The 3,909-nt window shown below is 34.2% G+C and overlaps 1 protein-coding gene across 1 annotated transcript in view; it reads right to left on the bottom strand.

The window, feature by feature from the left end:
• Window positions 1-3,909, bottom strand: part of LOC106871725 (trafficking protein particle complex subunit 10) — a 36,827-nt gene that overhangs the window by 11,527 nt on the left and 21,391 nt on the right. Inside the window, exons 16-17 of the mRNA XM_014918336.2 lie at window positions 2,962-3,191; window positions 1,737-1,837 (exon numbers count right to left, since the gene is read on the bottom strand). Coding sequence (XP_014773822.1) covers window positions 1,737-1,837; window positions 2,962-3,191 — 331 coding nt within the window. The remainder of the gene's footprint in view (window positions 1-1,736; window positions 1,838-2,961; window positions 3,192-3,909) is intronic.

The following is a 3,909-nucleotide window of genomic DNA, read 5'->3' as shown; positions in this document are numbered from 1 at the left end:
ATATATATATATATAGATATATGCAAGTATAGCTTGTGTGTATATGTCTATATTCAAGTGTGTGTGTGTGTGTGTATCCATCCCTATTAAATTAATGTTACAAAATGCTATCATTTTAACATATTTCATTTTAAAGAATGCCCAAATACTATGACTTTATGTCACAGCATTTGGATGTGTGGTACTACATAGCACATAGAACATGTTCAAATCTTACTGATATACTGTGCTACACTTATGAGCAAGGCATATAATTCTTCTGTTTTGTTTGGTTATTATTTTCCTATGGTTTGATCAGAACAGAGTGGTCTCTGCTAAAGTCAAACAAGGGCTAGGTAGTTATGTTAAAATGGGCAATACATAAAGTCTATCACTTAAAAACAGAATCTGTCGCATCAACAGTCTCTACAATATTCATGTAACAAATATTCAAGGTGCTACACAGTGAGATTGAACCTCAAACCACATAGTTGTGAAGCAAACTTCTTAAACACACAGCTACACTTGAAATCATAAGCCTTACCTACTTGTCCAAAATTGCCTCACTGACACCAGCTTCTACTTGTAGCGAAGAGCTGCATAGGAAGGTCAGCCTTCTAACTCCTCCAACCAGTCTATATGAGAGTGTATATATTTCAGATACATTGTACCATAATTGTTGTTGTGGCTGTTTAGCTCTTAGTCAGCTTTGATCAAGCAATGATTAAAAGTGTTATTATCATCACATCATTTTGTATATCAGAGACTACATTTTCCCATGAAGCTTTTTTTATTTCAGATGGGAAGTTACACTTTAAAGATCTGGGTACAATTTCTAGTAGGCCAAGTGATCACAAAGGAGCTATTTTGCTTTATTGTTGCACTTTTCAATGTGCTGTGAAGAAGATATTGGTATACATTCTTACTGATAACTCCATATAGGCAAGAAAGCTAGGGCTTTTGGGGAATATGGCAAGACATGGTGGTGGTTTATACCACTCCAAGTTAATGGCAATGTAAGTCGTGTGAATGTGAAATAAATTGAGTTTCAGATCAAAAGATCTATGAACTAAATTCATTGGAAGTGTAGATATATAGGGCAGGTAATTGCCAACTAATTAATAAAATTAATAATTAACAATTTTGCCAAGTAGTTCAGTATGGAAAAAAACCTTTATCAGTAAACCATTTATAATTATAAACATATAGGGATCTAAATTTTCAGTATGTTGGTGAAGCAACTCCTGCTGATCCCTATATGTTTATATTCATTGGAAGTGTATATAGTTCTTATGGACACAGATACTACAACTCCACCTCATTATTACCATCAACATCCTCCCTCTTATCATAATCATCATCATCATTACCATAAGCATCACCATTCTCACTCTCATCAAAATAAATTATTGGCTGGTCACATGACCAATTTATAAGGTGGTAGTCATGTTGCTGTAATGGTGATGAAGGAGTTTGGGCATTTCATAAAGGGAATAAACTCCAGTACCTTTCAGGTACTTATTTTACTGACCCTGAAAGCCAGAAAGACAAAAGAAAACATGGGAAAATTTGAGGCACTGAAAATTGTGCCCCATCTAGCTGCCACTCCCACCACCATAAATGCCATCATTATCATCATCATCAGTACTGTCAACTGTATCACAAAGGTCTATGTCATCCATAATCACACTCCACAAAGAAAGCAATAACAGTTCTATCAGTTACTCTGGGTTCGTCAGAAATCAAAGCTTGCTTACCTCTCTTGACAGGAGAAGACTTTATGAGAAAACTGCAAAGGTGGATAGAATGTCACATGGCAGCTAATGGGGTAGTGCAAGAATGAACTTTCAAATGTTAACTGGAAATTAAGATAGAGACATATCAAAATGTGAAATGAGTATATGATAATATACTAGTTACTACCTTTGTATTATGATAAAATTTGTCACTTGCTTTGAATTTTTGACTAATGAGTTATTATTTAGACAAAAGAGCTTTTGACCAATGGACTGGCTGTAATTAGACAACTCTAAAAACAACGAAGACTTTCTGCCAAAATGTTAGAATGACCTTCCTGGTGATCTGTTTATCTCATGTCAATTCTAATATTGGTCAGTATGTGGATGAGTAGACAAGTTTATAATAAACTGAGTAGATGAACAGTTAGCTAGGTAAACAGGAGAGTAGGAATGTAACCAATGAATAGACTGTAATCTACATGTAAAAACATTTTAAAGTATGATGTAAGAGTTGAATCACTTCAGTTCACTAGGTGGACAGTGATATTGTACTCAAGATTTAACAACAGTACACTGTATCCTTGGTTGTTCAGAGTTTAACAATAGTATATCATATCACTAGTTATTCAGTGTTTAACAGCAATACCCTATACTACTGTTTAGTCAGGATTTAATAACAGTACCCTATGTATCACATTAAAAAACATTATTTTGTACTGCTGTTATTCAAGATTCAATAACAGTGCCTTGTAACCACTAGTTAACCCATGTCATCAACAGTAAATTATACCATTGATTATTCACAGTTTAACAACAGTACTTTGCACTACAAGTTATTCATGGTTAAGCTACAGTATCTTGCACTGCTGGTTATCTGGAGTTTCACACCTGTTCCCTGACCAAGTAGTCATTTAATAACACTACTCTTCCAGTAAAATTAGTTATTCGATGTTTAACAACTGTATCATCTGTTAGTCAATGTTTAACAACAGTAAGCATCTAAACAACTTGATGACACTGAATCAAAAAGGAGTTAAATCATCTTCCAATAGCAACATACAGTCTTGAAGAAGGAGAAACACAGTAGACAAAAAGCCTGGTATGATCATGTTGGGTCATAGATATATCTGATTAATGCTAACAAGGGACAAAACAACAACTTGATAACAGCTCAAAACAAATATGACTGATTTATTAATGTGGTAACCAAACTGAAAGAAGCTTTGTATAAATCAGAACTTACAGTTGCTTCAGCAGGGTCCTTGGTAAGAATATGCTGGAGTTGTAAGTTCATTGTGACACTACTATTTACTGAGACAGCTTCTAGGGGAATTTTCACATCACTCTCATCGTTGTAAAATGCTGATAGACCTGAGGATGTATTCACACTCAAAATACTACCTTCAGTTACAGGAATACTACAGGTATTTAAAGTTAATTCCACATCTTGCTTTATACCAGATATCAGCTCACCTGAAAATAGAACATAACATTAGCATTTGTAATTAATAAAATTCTAGGTATCTGAGATAAGAGTAGCTGGAGATTTATCCCATTTTATACTGGGACTATTTATATATAATATCAGTGTTGTTAGACAGATAGACAGACAGACAGACAGACAGACAGGCAGGCAGGCAGACAGGCAGGCATACAGACAGACAGACAGACAGACAGACTATTGCTTCATGACATCAGGTATTTCACAACTCCAATCCCTATAACAACATTAGCTACACAAGACACACAAAAATATAATAAATGAAGAAATATAATAAATGAAGATGAATGGATTATGATAGTTCACTACATGCTATAAACGTTTCAATAACATGCAATTTATTCACAACCAATGTATTACATATGCTAAGATCATCGACCATTTACAGATCATCAATGATTCGGAAATACTTGAGAAATGACTGGTAATTGGAGCATATGTAATACACTGATTTTAGTATATGTAGTATACATATTGTGAATAAATTGCTAAGATTATTGAAACATTTGTAGCATTCAGTGAACTGTCATTAACCATTCATCTTAGTTATTTTATATATATATATATATATATATATATATCATCATCATCTTCGTTTAACGTCCGCTTTCCATGCTAGCATGGGTTGGACGATTTGACTGAGTACTGGTGAAACCAGATGGCTACACCAGGCTCCAATCTGATATATAT

The sequence above is a fragment of the Octopus bimaculoides genome, chromosome 2 (assembly GCF_001194135.2).
Source record: "Octopus bimaculoides isolate UCB-OBI-ISO-001 chromosome 2, ASM119413v2, whole genome shotgun sequence".
NCBI lineage: Eukaryota > Metazoa > Mollusca > Cephalopoda > Octopoda > Octopodidae > Octopus > Octopus bimaculoides.
The sequence above is the reverse complement of the archived record's forward strand: the minus strand, read 5'-3'. Positions and strand labels throughout refer to the sequence as shown.